The sequence below is a fragment of the Natrix helvetica genome (genome assembly GCF_964273705.1).
Source record: "Natrix helvetica genome assembly, chromosome: 3".
NCBI classification, from domain to species: domain Eukaryota; kingdom Metazoa; phylum Chordata; class Lepidosauria; order Squamata; family Natricidae; genus Natrix; species Natrix helvetica.
The window spans coordinates 98,118,674-98,140,602 of record NC_138549.1 but is presented as its reverse complement, the minus strand read 5'-3'; the positions used below and the strand labels follow the sequence as shown (position 1 = coordinate 98,140,602).

General features: G+C 40.6%; 1 protein-coding gene across 2 annotated transcripts in view; it reads left to right on the top strand.

Moving 5' to 3' along the window:
* The first annotated feature begins 3,442 nt into the window (after nt 1-3,442).
* The window catches only part of ST6GALNAC3 (ST6 N-acetylgalactosaminide alpha-2,6-sialyltransferase 3), a 340,250-nt gene continuing 321,763 nt past the window's right edge, over nt 3,443-21,929 (top strand). For both annotated transcript variants that reach the window (XM_081948926.1, XM_081948925.1), the window contains exon 1: nt 3,443-3,928. In XM_081948926.1, the coding sequence (XP_081805052.1) occupies nt 3,911-3,928 (18 nt within the window). In that variant the 5' untranslated portion in view covers nt 3,443-3,910. The remainder of the gene's footprint in view (nt 3,929-21,929) is intronic.

Here is a 21,929-nt window from a genome sequence, read left to right as displayed (position 1 = left end):
CAAGAAGCAAGGACAGGCTTCTGTTCTGGATGGCTTGTTTTCAAAGTGAAATTAAACGAAATAATAGGAAAAATAAAATTAAAAGGCATGCCTTTTTTTTTAAAAAAAAGTGTGAATAGCATAATATGCATTGGGACTTAATATTGTCAGGAAATAGCTTTTCCTGAAGCTATTAAGACATTAATCTCTTTTGGAATCTCTACTCTATGAATATGTCAAGATTTATATGCTATAAGCTATTCTTACCCTAATAGGTTGGGCCTGTAAAATAATTCCTTTCCTACTTACCATGTAAATCCCCTCCCACGTGGGATGGAAGGAGTTACAAAACCACAAATGCCACATGCCTTTCAGGATGTCTTCTTAATCATTTCCTGTGGTTTTCCCTCTCACCAATTAAATGGAGGACTTAGAACAGACCCTCCCCTCTGTTTATTTGTTGCAGTCAAAACCATAAAGTATATGTTGGCATCTGAAAAACAAACCCATCAATTATGGATGGAGTGATCCATCTGCAGGTTTCCAAATATATTTTATTTTAAAACTAAAACTTAAAGGCCCCCTTTGCAGAAGAAAAGGCATGAGAGTCCCACAAGGAATTTAGAGGGAGGGATTTTTCCACACAGGTAGTCCTTGACTTACACCCATTCATTTAGTGACTGTTCAAAGTTAAAACAGCAATAAAAAAGTGAATCGTTAAGTTTTTCACACGTAGAACTTTTGCAGCATCCCTGTGGTCACATGATCAACATTTGGACACTTGACAACTGGCATGTAATATGATGTTTGCAGGATCCGATGGTCGTGTGATCACCTTTTGCGACCCTCTGATAAGCAAAATCAATGGGGAAGTAAGATTAACCAAGTTATTAACTTAACAATTGCAAGAATGTTGTAAAATGGGCAAAATTTACTTAACAACTGTCTTGCTTAGCAGCTGAAATTTTGGGTCCAAACATGGCCATAACTCAAGGACTAGCTCTACTTTCACATAACCTGGGGACAATCACACCCTGAAAAATATTTTGTCCTTTTAGGCCCATGATGTTTTGTCTCATCTTAATGCATTGCACTGCATCATCTTCACTTGAGAGAGACAGGATTAAATTGTCCTTAATTATATTAGCATTAAAGAAATGTTTTCCCTCTTATTCTGATAATTATGTTGACAGTGCCTAGAGCAAATTTCTTATGAGAAGGCTATGTGGAGTTTAGTGATTAAGGCATGAGACTCAGAAATCAGGGGACTGCGAATTCTAGTCCTGGCAACTGGGTGATTTTGTGTCAGTCACTCTCTCTCAGCCCAACTGACCCAATGGGGTTGCTGTTGTGGGAATAATAAGAGGAGGAAGGACATTTTGCTAAAGTTAAGCTAATCATTGCAGTTATTTAGTAAATCATAGAGTCAATAAAAAAAAGGGCTCAGTGGCTCAGACGCTGAACTTGTTGATCAAAAGGTCGGCAGTTCAGCAGTTTGAATCCCCAGTGCCGTGTAACAGAGTGAGCTCCTGTTACTTGTCCCAGCTTCTGCCAACCTAGCAGTTCGAAAGCATGTAAAAATATAAGCAGAAAAATAGGGACCACTTTGGTGGGAAGGTAACAGTGTTCTGTGTGCCTTTGTGTTTAGTCATGCCAGCCACATAACCACGGAGATGTCTTCGGACAGTGCTGGCTCTTCGGCTTTGAAACGGAGATGAGTACCGCCCCCTAGAGTCTAGCACATATGTGTGGGAGAACCTTTACCTTACCTTACAGTCAATAAGCAAATCTGGCTTTTCCCATTGACTTTCCTTGTCAGACGCTGGCCTGGAAAGTTACAAATGGTAATCACATGACCCTGGGGCAGTGCAACTGTCATAAATATATGCCAGTTACCAAATACGTGAATTTTGATCATGTGACCAAGGGGAACACTGCAATGGTCATAAGTGTGACAAACAATCATAAGCCAGTTTTTTTTTCAGTGCCGCTATATCTTCAAGCAGTCTGTAGGAGGACAAATCCAGTCCAGTTCCAAGCTGAGACGGGGGGAAAATCAATGGAGCCTGGCTACAAGATGTTTATTTTGGTTTCCAGAAACTTAAGTGACAGCAGCATGTTTCTGGCGTGGCTGACAAAATATCTGAGTGAGTGGATGAATCTTTATAGGCTTCTGAGATTTTGTGTTTGAGATGCTCCAGGGAGTTGTGCAAGATAGTGAGCCTTGTGTCTTTTGCTATTCTAATGGTGATGGGTAAATCCTATTATGTCCTAAAGGTCATGTCCTGTCCTTAGAATTTGGGTGGGGGAATGTAGATTTTAACCCCATTAGCTTCAACCTTCTGTGCCAGTTTGTTTATGAATAGATTGGTCCCGTCTTCCTGAAAAAAACCAAAATTTCCATTCCAAAAGACCAGCCTCTTCTGCTTGAAGCTGTTTTCCTATGCAGGAAATGCATGTTTAAGAACATATTTCTCCATTTCTCCTTTGAGGAAATATAATATTCTGCCTCTTTTTAAATAATATGGGGAGGGGGCTTTCTACAAGTCACTAAAGGAATGGTTGTAAGTCTAGGACTACCTGTATTCGAGAAGATTAGTAAACCTGCATCCAAAGGAATATAGAACATAAAGATAAAGATTCCCCTCCCACATAAGTGCTAGTCTTCCCGACTCTAGGGGATGGTGCTCATCTCCATTTCAAAGCCAAAGAGCCAGCGCTGTCCGAAGACGTCTCCATGGTCATGTGACCAGAATGACTAAATGCCGAAGGCGCATGGAACGCTATTACCTTTCCACCAAAGGTGGTTCTTATTTTTCTACTTGCATTTTTACATGCTTTCGAACTGCTAGGTTGGCCGAAGGTGGGACAAGTAATGGGAGCTCAATCTTTTATGTGGCACTAGGGATTTGAACCACTGAACCTTTCTGATCGACAAGCTCAGCATTTTAGCCTACTGAGCCACCACATCCCTTTCGACATACCTTATTGCCAAAAAGCCCCAAAAGATCCCAACAAACATGTAAAGACTCACTGAGTCTGTCTCTAATGGCCAGGTTAAAGTCATATCAGGCATGGGGGGGGGGAGGGGGAATGCTGCAGGGGCATCACTTGTGCCAGGGTTAGATACAAGAAGGGTCCCAAAGAGAGCAACAAGCAAACCAAGCCACAATGCGATCCTGTGTGGATTACGTGCAACGTGGGTTGCTCTTTTCACCTCCAAATTTCAGACAAAAGGAGAGAAAGAGAAGAAGCGGTTTTCCAGGCTTCGAGCCTCCAGCGGGGCATCGGAGATCTTTCTGTCCGTTATTAATGTTGGTAGATCAGGGTGGCAGGGGAAGGGCTTGGAAGAACTTCTACCAACTCTAATCCGGCCTTTCTGCACCGGAGATTCCCGATCACGTTTCTTTTTTAAAGACTTGGAACGGCAGGGAAAAAGTAACACCAAGTTTCTCGCCTCTCACTCTTCCAAACCGCGGCGCATCTTCTTCGGCCGTAAAAGTTTTCTTTCGCATACCGTCGCGATGAGCAGGAAGAGGAGGAGGAGGAGGAGGAGGAGGAGGAGAAGCACCCGATCGCTTCCTTCTGAAAAAGAAAACGAAAATTCTTACGAAAAAGGAGAAGAAGAAGAAGAAAAAAGCCGGGGGTGGAGCGGTGGAAAAAAAAGAGAGCCCAGATCAGTCACGTGACGAAAGGAGGGGTGGTACGGGGCTGGCTCCCAGCCAGTGGCAGAAGCTGATGGGGAGGAACAAACGAAGCCAACATGACTAACGGATCGCGGAACGGTGCGAGTCCTTATGTGCTGGGATCTCCCGGAATGTAAAGCGGAGGCGGCTCTTTCAGTCTCCTGCCTCCGAGAGTTGGATCTCTTACTCCCAAAGCCAGATCTCTGCTGCTTTGGGGCGGAGGGAGGGTTAAGGAAGGATAGAACATGGCCTGCATTTTGAAGGTAAATCTCTATCTGTTGCTTGGATTGTTCAAAAAGAAAGGAGAGATTGAAAAAATAATAATGATCATCATCATCATCATAATGCAAACGAGTCCCGTTCGCTTCTCCGAGCCATGGTGAACCCCCTCCCAACTCCCCACCCCGGCTGCACTTGAATGGGAAAAATATCTTGAATTTTGCCTGGGTGTCCTCTTCTCCCCGACCGGCAATCCCCGCTGGAAAACGCCGAGAGGTTTTCAGTGGCGCCGCCGACCCTTTTCCCGCTGCTCTTCTTCGCTTCCTTGTCACTGTCGCTACTGCCATCTCTCAAGCCCTTAGCGGGGATGGGAAAGGAAGAAGGGGGGGGGGGAAACAAGAAAGAAAAGCAGCACGGAATGCGGCAGAGGAGACGAGGAGGCAAGGGACGGGGGGGGGGGGAGGAGAAACCTTTGGCCGATTTCTCCCAGGCAATAACCTTACTCCGGCCGGGCGCCTTGAGGATCCGCGGCTGGGGGGGGGGGGGCGGCGGCGGCGGGGATTCCGTCCTTTCTCCTCCTTTTGGGAATCTGTGGCGCGAATCTCGCGCTGTTTTCCAGATGTACAAGTTGCTCCAGAAGCGCGCACACAACGCACATTTCTCCCCCTCCCCCGGTGCCTCCTCTCGATTTCAGGAGGAACCGAAACGTGTCCCTTACTCCTCGTCTGAGGAAGAGGCTGACGTCCTCCGCAACCTCTGCTTTCTTCTGTCCTTCTCCCTCCAGGAGGACAGAAAAACGAACCATAACCAAAATCTTTCCCGCTTTACTAATCATCCCTTTGTTTCCGCCGCCTCTTGCTGGTGGACCCTGTGTATATATATTTATAAATTATATATATATATTGCTCACAATGTAGATTTAGGTCAGGAGTAGGTTGGCACCTGAAAAGATCGGGTAGAAGGAAACTGAGGAGCAAGAGAGAAAGGGCAAACCAAAGGGAAACATTTAATTTAAAAAAGGAAAGAAAAAGAAATAATACAAATAAAATCAGCATTAGAAGTGCTCCATCCCTCCTTACAGGTCTAGTTAGGGTTAAAAGGATTTGAGTCCTGTACTTTGGGGCCTTTCCTTTCCTGCCTTTTCCTGTTACTCCCAATAGTTTTCGCCCAGCACACTGAGCTGAAGTGGACCTAAGGAGCAGATTTCTTGATCAGTCTTTAGAAGTTCCTACTACACAAAGCTTTGGATTCCCTTCAGGAGAATTGTTGGTTGAAATAAACAAGAGGTTGAAGTTCAAAAGGTTTTTCTTCCAGATATGGAAATATTTTAATACCAGGAAAGTTTTGTTGGCCACTAGATTCATATGATGAATGCAGTGTCTTATTTTCACAGGCCATCAGGGAGTTTAGAGAGGCCCGCTTAATTGCAGTCCTGCTTCGCATATGAAGCTAATCTGTAACAGCACATTATCTGGTGCTTTTAGTGACCCCCAATTCTATTTTTGGTTCCCTGTGTGCAAGTTACTTTGGTGGGTTGCCAGAGGTTGTGTTAGAACAGTGGTGGGCAACCTTTTTTTTCAACTGAGCCAAATCTCGCCAAAACCACGATTGAAATTTACTTTGAGAGCCACATTTTTAAAACCGAAAATACATAGGATGGTACACTGTTTTTAGTTTCAATAAGTTTTTATTGAGAATATTCTGCATGCAAGTATCCACATAGGTCGGGAGGATACAAATAACACAACTAATAAAACAAAAACTTTAGAACGATATTATTTATCGATAACGTTAAATTCCATAAAATTTGCCTTACAATGTAGAGAAAATTACATCCTGACATTGACTGACAAAGTCACAACCACTAATATGAACATTGGCCTTGCATTTCCTTGGATAGTTTGAGTAAGTCAGGTTTGTATGTTGTTGTTTTTAATTTCATCTCTCTCTCCCACTTTCTTTCTTTTTTTCTTTTTCTTTCTCTCTCTCTCTCTGGCTCTTTGTCTCTCTCTCCCTCCCTCCCCCATCTCTGTCACTCTGTGTGTGTGTGTGTCTGTCTGTCTCTCACTCACTCTGTGTGTGTGTGTGTCTGTCTCTGTCTCTCCCTCTGTCTCTCTCCCCTCCCTTCCTCTCTCTCTGTCACTCTGTGTATGTGGGTGTGTCTGTCTCTCACTCATTCACTTAATCACTCACTCTGTGTGTGTCTCTCTCTGTCTGTCTATCTTTCCCTCCCTCCCCCTCTCTGTCTCTCTCTGTCTGTGTGTGTGTCTGTCTGTCAGTCTCTCTCTGATTCCCTCCCTCACTCCCTCTCTCTGTTTCTCTCTCTGTCTGTCTCACTCACACACACACACACACACACACACACACACACACTGTGGTCACCTTGTTGAGTGTTCCAATCACATTTGAAACACTCAACAACTGGCCTGCATTTATGGTATTTTGCAGCATTCTGCAGTCATAGGACCAAAATTGGTTGTCACTCGCCCGGGCTTTTGCAGAAGCTTCCCTCCGAAGCCCGAGAGGAGGGAGGGGAGCGGGCACCCAGCACACAGAAGAGCCGCATTAAAGGGTGTAAAGAGCCACATGTGGCTCCCGAGCCGCGGGTTGCCCACCACTGTGTTAGAATGATCCTCAATCCATTTTCTTATAGATTTTTTTTGGGGGGGGGTTACATTTTGGGATTCTCCTTCAACCTTCTTTTGATTGGTGGTGACAAATTGGCTGTAAAATACTGTTGTTTGGGATGCAAAGTTGTCCCATTGCAAAACACTGCTGTGTTTATGGGGAGAGACACCACTTACAGTAACTATGACTACAAGATCTGGATTGCAAAAACTGGAAGGCCACTAGATGGCAGAAAAGATTTGAGAGTTTTCTGTACATTATTACTTTGCAGCCCTCTAGCAGGCTTCCTGATTTTGACAGCCCTAATTTAGCTGGAGTTTCCCAGCCCGGTTAAATTTAGTGATTCATCTTGGTTTTTCCACCTTTAGACATAACCCCTTCATTGAGGTAGACATAACCCCTTCGTTGGTAGCATCAATAATATACTTCAATAGCTAGAATCCACTGTTTGGGGTTAACCAGAAGACTTCTCTCTATATTGAGTCTACTTGGACAAGACACTATTGCAACAAATACTTGGCAAACTGTATTTCAAAGACTCTTTACTTTAGAAGGGGCATCCAAGGTTCACAAAAAGGTTCCCACCCAAACCGTTCAGATAAATCAGTACATTTCATTCAAGGCAATAAAATTAATCCTACCGATAATATCTACACAGCAATCTACATAATCTCAAATGTAGTAGCCTTAATCTAAGATCAGGCTATCATTTCAGCATTCCCAGACACTTTTGTTTATTAAGCCATTGATTTCAGTGGACACCCTCCACCATAAGAAAACCATACAACTACAATAAGAAGAAAAATTTGTTTAGTTCTTTTAACGTCCGTCTCTCTCTAGGGTAGAATTCAGATTCCATGCTGAAACCATTTATGCTTCGATGTGTTTAATATTGCCTATTAAACAGGGGTGTCAAACTCGATTTCACTGAGGACCACATCAGGGTTGTGTTTGACCTGGGGGAGGCGTTACCAGCTCAATGTTACTCGTGTCAGGGGCGCTGGTAGTGGCCTGAGCACTCTGCCTGTGAAAATGGACTCCCAAGCTTCATTTTTGGCTGTGACAGCCTCCTCCAACCCTCTCCTCCAACCCTCTGTCAGTGAAAACAGAGCTTGGGAGGGCTGTACGTGCCCCCCCCCCAGCTCCATTTTCACTGGCAGAGGCCCCCGCAGGCCTGTCCTTCACTGTTTTCAGGGTGGTCCTTCAGGCCAGATCTAAGCACCCCGCAGGCCAGATCTGACCCCCGGGCCTTGAGTTTGACACCCCTGGCCTAGATGAATGGTTTGATGAGTATTTCCAGAGTCAATACGTTGAAAACTTTTAAATGTAGTAAAAACTAAAGACAACTATTTTAAAAAGATAAACAGCATTTCCCTATTTACATCTCTTTCCTAATCCTTATATATTACATTTGGATTTTAAAATATCAAGCCTGTTCACAGATCTAATTAATTATAAATTAGCCTTCCTACTTCCATTGAGATTTGGCCTCTCCCAAATGCTGTGTCCATTTGTTTTCTATATTACAAAAGAAGAGGAAGACAACAAATTGGACTTGTTAACCAAAGATATTAGTTAGCTAGTCTTGTTAATGCAGAAAGTTATCACATTTAAAAAAGGAAGAGATATTGGGGGATCAGTTTTATCAGAAAGCAAGTTCTACAAGTCCAGCAAAACTTCTTACACAACAATCAACTTCTGTAACTAGACGAGTCTCGTTTGTATCAATATCTTCTGATAAGCTAACCTTTAAGTTTTCATAAATGGATATTTTTTGCAACAGAACCCTTGTTATTTCTCTCAGCCGAGGAAGAAGGCAATGGCAAATCATTTCCTAAATCTTCCCATGAAAACTGCAGGGATTAGTTCAGGCAATGACTAGGAATCAACATTGACTCAAAGGCACCCAATAAACATATTACATATGTGTTGTGGCCCAGCAGGAGCCGTTGGAGCTGCCACTAGACTCTGACAGCGAGGGTCCTTATGAGTCGGCTCTGGAGAATGTGGAGGACCCTGGACAGGGTTCCGACTCCAAGCAGGGATCAGAGAGGCTGATTGGCCACCAGGAGGCGCCTGAGGCATGGAGTAGTGGTGAAAGCCAAAGGGACTGTGCTCCTGACATCATGCCTTGGAGCAGTGGGGAGGAGACAAGGGAGTGGTTTCTGGATGCCCGGCAACGGAGAGCTGATAGACGTAGAGAACAGCTACGCAGTTACAAAAGATGATTGGACTCAGGTGATCGTAATCAGGCTCCTCTCAAGGCTATTTAAGGAAGGACTTTCCGAAAGTTGTTTTTGCAGGAATCAACTTATCATTAGAGTTGGAGACGCTCTCAAATCTGTGTTGTACCTCGCTAGGCTGAATTGCTGCCAAGGTGTTATCTGTATCTCGGCAGGCTGGATTGCTGCCAAGGTGTTATCTGCACCTGGATTGCTGCCAAGGTTTAAAGTGTGTGTAAATAAAACATCTTGCAGAGACCTTGTTTTGGAGTGCTTTGGTATACGAGAAGGAGGGTCAGAACACATATGTATCTCAGTTTTGACCTAACTGAAATTTTGACCTCCAATTTGGGTTCATGGGTGAATGTTGAGCATGAGTGGAACTTAGTTGCTTAGTTACTCTCACATTTCTTTAAAACTTTCCAATTAGAGAAGCCAGTTGAATGAATTAACATGATTAATAAGCAGTGATGAAAGGAAAGGAAACGTTTAGCTATAAATATTAAGTTTCTGAAGAGGATCAAAGGAGTGGCTGACTTTGATGATTCTTTGAGTGAGGTCCTCTTAAAGATCAGAGCAAAACTGCCTTAATGTTTTCATGCAACTCCAGTTACCTTCCCCACCAGTAGCTACTGGACATGCTACTGATGATTGTAATTCCCATTAGACATTGTTATTGAAAGGGGAAGGGGAGAGTCCAGATGATCTATCTACAAACCTTCTAAGAAGCTAAGTAAAGCCTCTCTTTTATTTTGAGCTTGACTTCTCATGATCCCTGTGAAATGTTCTTTGTAACAGTTATATCAGACTTATGTTTCTACTCCTGCATGACAAATCTGAGAAATAACCAGCTGTAGGTTGTCCTTTCCATTGTGGGAAGCCAGATTCACTTAACGACCCTGTGATTTTATTAACAGCCACAGAAAGAAAGTCATAAAATTAGGCACAATCTTCTGATGACTCAATTAATGCTTAGCAATGAAAATTCTGATCCCAATTGTGATTATAAGTTGAGGCCTATCTATACTTTGCAGACACACATTCAATCTCTTTGATTGGCTTATTTTTAATTTCTGTCCTACTTTTCTACTCATTTTATGTATTCAAGGTAACTAAACATTAACACAAGACAATAGAACATAAAACAAAAGCAAGACAAACATCAATGACAATTTTCTGCAAAATAAACTAAACACCACTTGCCATTTAATTAAACAGTACTGAAACATGCTATTGTGATCCCCCCCCCCTGATTTTTTTAATGTCTGCTTCCGGATCTCTGAATTGTGTCAAGTGAGTTGATAAGTGTGGAAGGAGTAATTTTCAGCAAATTCTCCTTTAAAATAGGATCACAATAAATTATCATTAACCTTGAATTTGTGAGTGGCCAATCAAAACTGTACTGCAACTTTATAATTTAATGTGAGTGCTGTTTCTTAATATGTACATTATTCAGAATAATGATAGCACATATATTGTTTACAGAACTTTATTCCTCTAAATTCAGAAACCAAACTCCTCTAATGGTCAATTCCAGTGTTACCTTTTTTAACTTGCATTTTATAAATATTTATCGGGAAATGTTTGCAAAGGTCACTGTATAGCAGCATTTGCTTGTACACTGTCATTGATGATGGAGATGCTTGCAACAAAACCTTGCCAAATCAGTTTACACTCCTTTAATTGAAGACACACACTGCAAATATTGATGCCTGATTTGTATTATTTTTCAGACAATAGTTACATGCCTCCCTCATGATAAATGTATACATATATATCACCAGTATGTTAAATCCATTGTTTTAAATGCAAGAAAAGAATGTAATGGCAAAATTGACTCTTCGCATGGTAACAGACTGCATAAGGTACAAAGAGGTTAAGACAAAATCTTGAGTCCCCCTTTTGTACGGTATGTGAAGATGGTATAAATAGAAATAAATGAATATAGATTTTTTATGTTGCATCCAGTTTGGGAATGTAGTTCTTATGGCTCTCGAAACTGGAGAAAAAGAACCATATCACTCTCTAGATCTTCTTGTATGAATACTTATCTGTAACTATTGTTTGAGTATTTAAGGAAGTGAAAAGATAGTAATGATTCAAACAATGACCTTTCTCATTATCAATCAAAACACCCTTGGGAAATAGATACTCCTTCATTCTGACATGGACTCATCACCACTTGGCATAAACAAATACTTCTTAACCACAGATGCTCTCATTCTTGGCATGACTGAATACAAGATAAGATAGACTTGTCCTTTCCAATCTCCAGGGAGATGAGCCTGTATAAGGTAGCTTACCCCATGGAATGGGGGACGCGGTGTCTAAGACACTGAGCATGTCAATCAGAAAGGTCGGCAGTTTGGCGGTTCGAATCCCTAGCACCGTGTAATGGAGTGAGCTCCTGTTACTTGTCCCAGCTTCTGCCAACCTAGCAGTTCGAAAGCACGTTTAAAAATGCAAGTAGAAAAATAGGAACCACCTTTGATGGGAAGGTAACAGCGTTCTGTGCGCCTTTGGCATTTAGTCATGCCAGCCACATGACCACAGAGATGTCTTCCGACAGCACTGGCTGTTCAACTTAGAAACTGAGATGAGCACTGCCCCTAGAGTCAGAAACAACTAGCACATATGCGAGGGGAATCTTTACCTTTATCTTACCCCATGGAATGGAACATCAATCTAGACCTAATAGTAGGGTGCTTCATCTTTCTGGTGAAGAGGGGATATAAAGTCTTACTTTCTGCATTTTCTTTGACTGCTGTTTCATGTTATGTTATTGTGTCATTTTTTAAATACAGCTTTGAAATAAAGTTATCTCAAGACAAAAAGAACTTTTGACCCAACTCTGCTGAGATGTGGACAGAGTAATACATTCACATTTTGACTTATTAAATGAGGGACATATTCCAAATTTCAAATGTGGGATCTGTGTGCTTGAAAAGGTATTGCAAAATAAGAATATGAAAGTGTGGTAGGATTTCAGAATTCAAACTTATTACATGGCTTGAAATTCAAACTGATAAGCACTTAGAATAGAATGCAGCAGACGCTAACTATGGTAGAAAGGTAGAGTCGGCAAACTAGAAAATTCCCAGTTTGGCTCTGCTGATTTAACGCAAAACAAGTTACTTGCAGAAATGTCCACAGGCTATGATGCCTTCATGAAAAGGATGAAAACGCTGTTGTACTTTGAACTTTGCCCATTTTTAATGTATGTACCACATCATAATATATAGATGCAAAATGCAGGGGAAGGGTTGTATGGTAATAAAGGGGTGGTGGGGTTTTTTATGTGTGCCCCCTTAGTCATTCCATTGTCAAATCTGAAACTGGTATGTCATGAGAGGGGAGGAAATGTCCATAGACTGTTTTGCAAACCATAGTTTATTGTGGCGGTTTCTCAACTCTGGATTTTTTTTTAAAGGAAGTTGAATTTATTTCTGCATTATCAGTTTATGAAGTACGGTGCAAATTCATGCTGACTTCTCAAGGGCCACGTATTTCCATCAGATATTCTGTTGGTGGAAAGGTTTGCTGTGTATTCTGCTGCCTCTTCAAAATCATCAGTCTAACAATTAGTGCCTGTATAGGGCACAAATAATTGTGACAAATTGGGTTGAGCATGCCTTCAAATCCCTAGGAAATATAAAGGCCTCTAATGGCCAATTCCAACTGCCATAGATTTGGTGAGCTATTGTACACGGGTGATAAATGAGATTCTACTTGATAAGGGCTATGTAACCTAGTACAGGTACTCCTCAATTTACGACCACAATTGAGCCCAACATTTATGATGTTAAGTGAGACATTTGTTAAGTGAGTTTGCTTCATTTTACGCCTTTTCTCACCACATTTGTTAACAAATCACTGCAATGCTTAAATTAGTAACATGGTACAGAGACTCTGGTTTCCCTATTGACTTTGCTTGTCAGAAGGTCACAAAAGGGGATCATGTCACAAATGTGAGTCAGTTGTCATACATCCTAATGTAAATCACGTGGCCGTGGAGGTGTTGCAATGGCCATTAGTTTGAACAATGGCCATAAGTCACTTTTTTTCAGTGCCATTGTAACTTTGAACTGTCACTAAATGAACTGTTGTAAATTGAGGATTACCTGTACTCTGCAGGTACGGGGATTCTTCCTTAATCCTTAATATAATAATCCTTAATCCTTTGTCAGTGGTAATTATGTCTGAAGATGATGTGAGGTGGTGGATACAAAGGTATAGCATGACTTCTTGAATTGGTCATATACAATTTTTGCAGCCTGTTTATAAGTATCTACTTTTAAGATGAAGAGTGTATGAAGTTGCCTTTGCGATCAGGTAATGCTACAGTTGTGGCACTTAATATTCCTTGCTACTTTTTAACATAAATTATCTTGATCCAATTGTTACGTATTTTGCTTTCCCAAAGAATATATCTAAGGAGGAAAGTACCCTGTTTAGTGGCATATGATAGAGCTTATCATTTTGTTTTTAAATAGGCACTGGTGCTTTCCAATCTTGCAGCCTGGTCAGAATAAGGAAAGAAAGAAATGTTGATTAAACACTTGTATGGTGTGAATTGTTCTGAAAATGAATTAGTCAAAACAAAATTAATCCATGATACTATCATAAAGAAACCCAGCTGTCATGGCATCATCTAGATACGAGGGCACTTTTTGCAGACTCTGGTCTTCCTTTTCCAAGATTAGCTTTGCTTGTTTTGTTCCTAAGATGTCAGTCTTTCATAAATACAACAGACAAGTTATTATGTGAAATTAGATTTTTGATTTTAAATTTCTACACACGCGTAACTTAAATTAAGAATCCACAATAGGCCTCCCAGATGTGTGTTGCAAAATTTGGACAACTGTGAGATGGCATCAAAAAGTTAAAGACTATGAATCTTTTTGCCATCATTTTCTGGTCCACTAATTATTTGTAGGCCATATCTGGGAACCGTAATCTAGAGATATATTTTTATTATGTGCTTACTAATATTTTGTAATTAATTAATTAAAATGAGTAATTTTAATTAATTAATACTTTTAATTAATTAGTATTTTGCATTTGAATGCTGACACTAGCAATGTAGGAGAAAATATTCTGTAACTATACAGGACAGATAGCTTGAGTTATCTGTCGCTTTATTGAAAGATTGCTTAATTGTTCTCTTTTCCATCTACCACTTACTTTGTAATTCTGTTGATTACAAAGTTTTTAAAAATATATTTTTGAATAAAAGCTGATTTTATATTTTTGGACTTTTTTCTAAATCTTGGCGTATCTTATGCAACCTAATAACTCTATTTGCATGCTAGTTCTCTGAAGGATCATTTTAAGGTAAGAACCTATTATGGGTTGAATATCAACCACATTTCCCCTCTTCTGCCCTCATTTCTTTCTCTCTAGATTTTAACTTTTTTTGCCTACTGAAGAGTTTTGGACACTTGAAAGCTTGCGAATGTAAGAAGTGTAGACCTTCAGCTGACCTAATAAAACTATTATATTAATATGAATTCTGGAGCATAAAATTGAATGTCAAAAATTTAGCAGCAGCAGCAAAATTTGTACAACTCCATTTTTAAAAAGCAGAGAGAACAAAACGTTTTCATGAGGCAGGTACATACTGAGGATATTTTACAGATTCAAGCAGGGAACCAAGCTGCTTGCAATGAAAATTACTTTAGAAAGAAATATGTATGCCTGCATACCCACACACATACATACTGTTAGATCGACGTATATGCACATATACAAAAAGCAATATAGTGTGACACAATTTATTGGATACAATATTATATTTTAAAGCTTCTTAAGAGATAGAGGGTGATAATACCTCTTAAACAGTTTTCATTCTGAGAAATAACTTTTGAATCAATGAAAATAATTTTTGCAACTTCTTTAAGAATAACAGTCTTGATTTCAGTAATGGAATGTTCTGGAAGGTTAAAAAAATAGCGTCAGGAAATTTTGCAAAAATAGCATCAGAATTTTGCCATTTCTGATATTTCTAAAAATGAAATTTTTTGAAAACATCTCTGTATTGGCTTAATCAGTTATAGCACATGGACACTTTTTCGAATGTAAAAGATAACAGAACGTTGTTGATAGATGATGACATAGATTATATGGAAGAATGTGTTTGTCTCCTGATGTTATGGATATATATTACTGGATTACTGAGTGTTGCCAGAAAAGATAAGGTAGTGATGTTGACATCTTGCATCTGCCTGATTTAATCATGACATGACCTTCTTAGTATTTCTTTTAGGTTTGGGAACTGTAAGTAAATGAAGACTTACCATACCTATGAGAGGAAAGCATTATTGTCCAAGATCAATCTATATATATAAATGGGAAAAAACTCACGCAGGGATCACAAAATTTCCAGAACCGTAAAGTGTACAAACTTGAAATTTGCCATGTACTGTATTTTTTGCCCTATAAGACTCACTTTTTTACTCCAAAAAAGAGGGTGAAAATCTGGGTGCGTCTTATATGCCGAATGTAGCCACCTGGGTCATCTAAAAATGGGGCAGGCAAACACCAGTGAGGAAGAAAGCGATGACAATGACTGCGTGGATCTGTCCTTCCTCATTTCTGATAGCAGCGAAGAAGAGGAATTCTTGGGGTTCGAATAAAAACATTACAGCCTTATTTTTGTTACTTTCACTGTTTACTGACTTTACTGACTGTTAATGAGAGTAAAGATAGTTCTTAATATGTTACATGGTTGACATAAAATTGTTCTTAAACTGCTGTTAACTTTATACAGTTGATATAAAATATTTTACTACAGTATTTGGTTCAGAATCTTTTTTTTCTAGATTTTCCTCCTTTAAAATTGGGTGCGTCTTATATTCCGGAGCGTCTTATAGGGCGAAAAATACGGTATGTTCCTCTTGGCTTCTAGGTGCTCAGTCACAATGCGTTTTCTGAAATGACTATCAGAGCATTAGTATTTCTTATATTATTATTAACACACTCTGATGCTAAGGAGTTAGATGTTCTACTCCCCCTCCCAACCTGAAAACTTGGACATGGGTGTGGTCAGCGTGTGACTCATCCGGCCTGCTGGCTGAGAGTTTGGAGAGGAGCCTGAGGGAGAGAAGGTGATAGGATAGAGGAGGTTTCTGTGGGGCAAGGCTGAGGGAGAGAAGGGGAGAGGAAAGGCCTTTAATTAGTGTCAATTTATCAAGCCGGATCACATAGTTTCGTAGCGGAGCACGGGTATTCAACTAGTTACTGAATATAACTTAGAATTCTTGTATTGAGAAGTACAGCAGTGATCTTTTGTTACTTCTTTTATGTTTTCCTATAATATAATTGTCCTGGAAATCTTAGTGGCTCTGTTGTTTTGATTGTAAAGTTTATTTATATATCTTTAAGTGTGCATGACTGTATTGAAGGACTTCACATGTCTTTAAATGTTTTGTTATGAAACAAGCCAGTATCCAGAAAATGAGCCAACTCTATGGAGTATTCTGTGTGGGATGCGGTGGCTCAGTGCCTGAGCTTGTCGATCAGAAAGGTCGGCAGTTCAGCGGTTCAAATCCCTAGCGCTGCGTAACAGAGTGAGCTTCATTACTTGTCCCAGTTTCTGCCAACCTAGCAGTTCGAAAGCACATAAAAATGCAAGTAGAAAAACCTTTGGTGGGAAAGTAAAAGTGTTCTGCCCACCTTCCTGCGCTGGCCACATGACCACAGAGACTTCTTCAGACAGCGCTGGCTCTTCGTCTTTGAAATGGAGATGAGCACCACCCCCTAGAGTTAGGAACGACTAACACGTATGCTAATCTTTACCTTTACCTTTTATGGAGTAGTCAAGATTCAGATAATGAGAAAGTTATTAAATCCTGATTGAACTTTGTCAAAGCCTCTTGGCCATAAGTCCAAATAAAGATTCACTGAGATCAATGACTCTCATGTAGAGTATTTATTTATTTATTTATTTATTTATTTATTTATTTCTTAGATTTTTAGACCGCCCCTTTCCCAGAAAGGGACTCGGGGCGGTGTACAGTCAATACAAATAAAACCAGTCATAATAATAAAATACATTTAAGATACATTTGGAGGGGGAGATAGGCTGTACTAAGAAATAAATATATTCTAATCCTAAAAACATCACAATTAAAACCCCAAACCCAATTAAAATAAAATAAATCCCCGGGAGGTAAACTAAGAAAGTGCCAGGCCAGCTGATTGAAATAGGTGAGTCTTTAACTTTTGCCGGAAGGACCGGAGGTCGGTGGTAGTTCGAATGTCTGGGGGGAGGTCATTCCAGAGGGTTGGGCCCATCACAGAGAAGGATCTACTCCTAGGTGTCGCCCGCTGGCATTGCCTAGCAGACGGCACCAGGAGGAGCCCCTCCCTGTGTGAGCGGATAGGTCGCAGGGACGTGTGTGGTAGGATGCGATCCTGCAGATAACTAGGTCCTATGCCATGGAGCGCTTTAAAGATGGTGATCAATACCTTGAAACGCACCCGAAAGGCCACAGGTAGCCAGTGCAGCTCGCGCAGGAGAGGTGTTACGTGGGAGTAACGTGTACTTCCCATAATAACCCGCGCGGCTGCGTTCTGAACTAGCTGCAGTCTCCGGATGCGTCCCAAGGGTAGTTTTGGGGTGGGATAACTTATCCCTAGAAGCTAAGATTATCATTTAAATCTGTATTATATTGAATGTATTGTGTATTCAGATTCCCTAGAAAAATCAATTATAACAGCAGTTGTTGGAGACGCTAGGAAGCATTTTTAAAAATACACCATAAAGTGTCCTATGAGTACCCATGGCAATCCTATCCAGGATTCAATTTCCCATGAACTTTATAAAGGCTAATTAATTAACTATCGGTAGCTAAAAAATGTCATCTAATGGAGCTGCTATTTCTGATTATTAAAATGTCCCCTAAAATCATCAGAAGTTCAGGAGCCTGGAGATAGATGATAGATAGATAGATAGATAGATAGATAGATAGATAGATAGATAGATAGATAGATAGATGATAGATAGATGATAGATAGATAGATAGATAGATAGATAGATAGATAGATGATAGATAGATAGATAGATGATAGATAGATCTTTTTCTGTGCATATGCTGTAAATCAATTATGCTGGGGAATATTCAGTGGAGTCCTAGTATTTTTCATTGTTGACAGAGGGATAAAGGAGATAAGTCGATAGATGGCTGACTAACCCCCCACAAGGGATCTCCAAGAAATATACTTGCTGACCATGTCTTGCTCCAGAAGTCTTTCAGGTTTCAGTCAATTAAGTGAAGTCTCTTGTGTGCTGGTTGTAGGTGATTCTCTACCTGATACAGTAGGTCAAAAACAAAATCAGAAGTCAACATCTTCCTTTTTATTTCTAAATTGTCTCAATTGTAAGTAATGCTTTTCCATGTAATTGTCTTTGCAGTATACTTAATTTTAAAAGCATTTCATTACTAGCATCATATGATAATGTAGGGATATTAGATTGTAATAGAGCAGTGAAACCACCCCACACATCTACTAATTGGTCCCCAAAAACATCTAAGTATTTAATACAGCTATAACAGATGCACCTCAAGAACAAAAAGAACAGTTTTATGTGAACATCCAAAAAGTTCTACTACAAATGCCCATGTGGGGAATTTTGAAGACTAAAACTGCATTCTGGCTACAACTAGTTAATGATCCAAGTCCAAGGTAAAGTCTTAATAAGAATCTCTGTGTTTTGCTATCTATGGCTGCTTAGGATATAATTGATATAGCAACCGTATAGTCCCATTTGGCAATGTATATGCCCAAGTAGCATTTGGGTTGAACATACCCATGTCCTCATCCAATTTTCTTGATAAAACTGCAGCAAGTGTCGCCATTTCATTTGTTTCTCCTTCACCAAATCTCCCAGCCAACAATTTTCTATTTCTTTATTATCAATTTTAGTGTTGAAATCCCCCTATATCTCTTACAGACATTTATGGTGGCATTTCTGGATTGTCAGCATAAAACTGTTCTGTGATAGGACACTTAGGCTTAATATATCAGTGGCATCGATTTGGGAAAATATTGGAATTTTGTGTTAATAATGTAAGTCTTTCAATCATTCTGCAGGATGATGTTCAAAATTCCTTTAGAGTCAGAAAGAGTCACTGGTTTGAAATGTGTCTACCTTTGCCTTGTTATTTCAGCTTAGACAGTTTTGAGGTTAGCAGCAAATTGGGTGGAGTGGTTTTAGCAGGTTGGCAGCTCAGAATAGGACCAATGTCCAGGAGGAATGACTAACCCCTAAGTTTCCTGCCTAAAGTTTTCTCCTTAACACATTTTTGACTGTTTTGCAGCTGTAGCTTATAACCAACGAGAGTGGAAAATTTGTACTTTCAGACTTGCAAGAGTGACATCAACCCTTCCAAGTAAATCAAAAAGGCTAGATCAACTAATTCTACTTTATTGTAAGGTACAGTAACAGAATCTTGCAAGTCTGTAAGTACAAACTTCTACCACCCATTTTAACCACTTGATCAATTAGGGTGAATCCTTCATATGTTTTTTTCTCTGACTGTTAAGCCACTGGGAGCTCCTAACTCCCCAGGAACATGCATTCCATTACAAGTTGTGAAAGTTTGATTTTTTTAAAAAAAAAAGCAAATAGAAAAAAAAATCCCCGATGTCTTTGAATAGTAAAAAACAAACTAGAAGATTTAGGTTGAATCAAGACAGAAATATTACTGGAAGCTAAGATTACCAAGCTAAAACTGTCTTATTTTGAGCATATTGTGTATTCAAATTCCAGCGTCACCCACATGGATACATGCAGCATGCGCATGTGTCGTACCTGCTAGCAGGGCGCAATTCTGCCTGGAGCTCTGTTGGCCGCCAGTCAGCTGAGCACTTCCGGCGGGGGTGAATTATGGGCAGTTCGGAGAACCGGTAAAATGTACTACTGACTGGCTCCGCCCTCACCTCCCGCCCTTCCCACTCACTCCTTTTTGTACCTCACCTGCCTAGAGGCACAGGTGATGCTGCTGCTGCTGCTGCTGCTCCTTGGTTCCCTCGCTTATCTCAACCACACAGCCCAGCAGACCTCTGCCCAGTGAGTCTTCCTTTGCTTCTATTCTAGCTACCTCCCCCACGCCCCAGCCAAGGTATCTATTCTTTTCCCAAGCTATTTCCTTCCGTCTGGGCTCTCCCTTGCAGAGCTGAGCCTAGCATTCAGTTTAAAATTCAGGGCAGGGGAGGGGGGCAACAGAGCAGCCAGGAGGAGAGAAAAAGTTTTTCTTTTTTTCTAAACTATTTCCCTCTGTCTGGGCTCTCCCTTGCAGAGCTGAGCCTAGCATTCAGTTTAAAATCCAGGGAGGAGGAGAGGGGCAACAAAGCAGCCAGGAGGAGGGAAAAAGGTTTTCTTTTTTTGCCAAGCTTTCTTTTTTCTCAAGGAGAGGAGGAGAGAGGAAGAGAGGGAGGAAGACAGAGAGGAAGGAGAGAAAGAGAAGGAGATAGGAAGGGAGGAAGTCAGAGAGCGAGAGAAAGAAATGGAGGAAGGAAGTGAGAGGGAAAGAGGAAAGAAGTGAGAGAGGGGAAGAGGGAGAAAGAAAGTGAGAGGGAGAAAGATGGATAGAGGAGAGTAAGAAAGGAGAGTGGGAAGGAGATAGGGAAAGAAAGGGGGGAAGGAGGGAGGAAGAGAAAGAGGAAGAGAGGAAAGGAGAAAGAGGGAGAGAGAAAGGGAAGAGAGGGAGGAAGAGAGGTGAGACAGAGACAACTGAACTTTACTTATGAAAAGGTGTATAAATGTGCAATTAATTATGTCAATGGAAGAGATAGGAAACTGCATTAGTGATATATATGTCAATGTGTTGATTTGTAGCTAGAAGAGAAAGATGGAATATAAGATGATGATCTTCAAGTTTTTTGTGACCATTTGGACATGCTGCATAAAGATATGTCTGAGCGATATCAGGATCTTCTTTTGATGGAAATTCCAGATTGGGTGATAAATCCATTTTCAGATACTGAGGAAGATGGGGTAGTGGAGGAACAACTCATAGAGCTGCAAAATGACTTTGAGCTGAAGCCAAAGTTTAAGAAATCGTACCAACAGTTTTGGTTACAGAAAGAAATTTCTGATTGCTATCCTGCACTATGGACAGTTGTTAAGAAACTCCTTGTTGCATTTCCAACATATATTTGGTGGAATGTAGCTTCAGTGTGGTCATCCAACTTCTCTCCAAGTAAAGAAATCAACTCGAGATTACTGAACGTGGTGATTTAAGACTCCTGCTAAGTGACTTAAAACCAGACATTGGGAAACTGGTATCACTTCATCAAGCTCATCCATCACATTAAGAATTTACTGAACAGTGAAGTAGTTACTAAATTTTACTGAGTTTACTAAGTTACTAGTTACTAATGTTCTTGGTAAATGACTATCAGACTTTGAAAACCTGGTATCACTGGATCATGTTCAACAATTTTGTTGAATTAACATTAACTAAAAAGGTTTTTAAAATGGATTTTGAATAAATGTGCAATTAATCACCATCTTTAAAGCGCTCCATGGCACAGGACCTAGCTACCTGCGGGATCGCATCCTACCGCACACATCCCTGCGACCAATTCGCTCTCACAGGGAGGGACTCCTCCGGGTGCTGTCCACCAAGCAATGCCAATGGGCGGCGCCTAGGAGTAGAGCCTTCTCTGTGATGGGCCCAACCCTCTGGAATGACCTCCCCCCCCCGACATCAGAACTACCACCGACTTCCGCTCCTTCCGACAAAAACTAAAGACTCACCAGTTTCAATTAGCCGGCCTGGCCCACTCATAGTTCTATTTTACCTCCTGGCAGATATTTAATTGGGGAATTTTATGGGTAATTTTTTAAATTCAATTTTTTGGGGTATTTTCAGGGGTTGTTTTTAAACACTGTTTTTAATACTTTACTTGAAGGTACAGTTTTATATAGCCTCCTCCATTTATGTATTTATGTATTTATGTATTTATTTATATGCATCCTATTTGTGTTTTAGCCTGACTGTACACCGCCCCGAGTCCCTTTTGGGAGAGGGGGCTGTCTAGAAATTCGAAATAAAGTAAAGTAAAGTAAAGTAATTGTTACAGTTTTGAATTTTACTGTTACTATCTTCCTTCCATTGTGCAAACCGCCCAGTCACATGACCCCCCCAGCCACGGCCACCAAGCCACACCCACAGAAGCGGTAGAA